We start from the raw sequence: 1,519 nt of genomic DNA, 5'->3' as shown, positions 1-1,519 counted from the left end.
TAGCAAATCAGACTGAGAGTATCCAAAATTATGGTATGTACGATTCACCATCTACTTCCTGTCCACATAGGTTGAGGCCCATCACACACATATCGGTTTACCTCCAACTCCACTATCCGACCTCTTAATTATCAACACTACTACCAGGCGTTCGTTACAACAAAATATGATACGATTCACTATCTACCGCTTTCTGGTGGCTGCCCACCAACAACTCCAAGAGAGAGTATAAGATTATACCAATGCAAGACTATAAAACATCATTATAATCACGCCCACTGCAGCCAGGAGGCGAACCACCCTAGCCAAGTCTGGCGCTTGATATCAAGAAAAACTCGTTCCATAGGCAAGCCCTGTCGCAACTGCATTTCCTCAGCTTTGCTCAAGCCCGTCATGTCATTCGCCCCCGTCCACAGAGTCAAAGAAGTAGTCGGTAAAGCGTCAAGTAACTTCACAAGCTCAGGGATGCACGTTAGAGCCAAGCGCGCTGAGAATGCGAATGTGATATGTCGACAAGTAACCTCCCCAGAAGAGGCAGAAACAAGGCCCTGATAAAAGCAAGATTCCTACCACAACACTAAAACAGTCGTGTTGGTTACCGATTCTGTCAATTGTGTGATTATGTCTTTCCTCTCGATCTCTCCAAAGCGCACTCCGATGTACCCCAGACTCAACACAGTATTCTCATCAGCAACCTCAGCCAGTGCTCTAAGTGGCAGCTTTCTATCACCGAATACATCAGCATTCCACCACACTGGTACGTCCACTTCGTCCCTTGACAAGAGGTCCCCAACAGGTCCGACCAACTCCTCCAGCTTGATATCGATCTTAAGACCAACTCCTCGTTCTTCTACCTCAGACAAGAGCTCGTCCAGATAGAGATCACTCGTGGTCTGCGTTGGATAATGACACATGACCACCCGTCCATCATCCGATAAAGCACCGGCGTCCGACTCGTAGAACATAGCATCAGCAGGAGCATCCTCAAGTTCAGCTCTAGAGTCTACCGCATGTACCCAAATAAGACTACTAGGATCTGGTATATGGAACCTCCTGCAGAGCTCATTAATATAAGAACATGATAGCCCCACCGTAATAAGCCCAGGAACCAAAGCCGCCACCGCTGTCGTTGCCCACATATATAGCATAACTACTACACGATAACACCCCCCATAAAGAGCCCAACAGAAGAACACCATTATTACTGTAAAACCGATCAATGCTACAATTACTGTTACGTTATCAACAGACCTTACCAGCCGTACTTCCGAGCTGTCTGGCCTCTCTTACCAGCCTGTGTGCCTAGGTCCAACAATCGCTTCGCACCGTTATCGATAGTGTCCTCGGCTAGCCAGTTGATGTGATGCTTCCTTTTATGATTCTAATAGAGACTGTCAAATACCCAACCAGAGAGGAGACGACTACCTTCCCAACACTCCCACCCGGATTAGCCTGTTTCGCACCCTTCGTGTTATCATAGAAATCCCCAAGGGCCGCCTCTTGCACCTACACAAACACC

The 1,519-nt window shown here is 47.7% G+C and overlaps 1 protein-coding gene across 1 annotated transcript; it reads right to left on the bottom strand.

The window, feature by feature from the left end:
- Positions 1-300: 300 nt before the first annotated feature.
- Pmar_PMAR002237 (conserved hypothetical protein) lies at positions 301-1,381 on the bottom strand (the record flags this gene model as incomplete). Its single annotated transcript, XM_002769899.1, has 4 exons — positions 301-548; positions 600-1,003; positions 1,092-1,150; positions 1,257-1,381. Coding segments are annotated over 4 exons (836 nt in total), but the record flags the coding sequence as incomplete, so codon positions are not given.
- Between the last annotated feature and the right edge of the window lie 138 nt (positions 1,382-1,519).

Source organism: Perkinsus marinus, assembly GCF_000006405.1.
Source record: "Perkinsus marinus ATCC 50983 genomic scaffold scf_1104296964504, whole genome shotgun sequence".
Lineage (NCBI taxonomy): Eukaryota > Perkinsozoa > Perkinsida > Perkinsidae > Perkinsus > Perkinsus marinus.
This window is presented reverse-complemented; position numbering and strand designations above follow the sequence as displayed.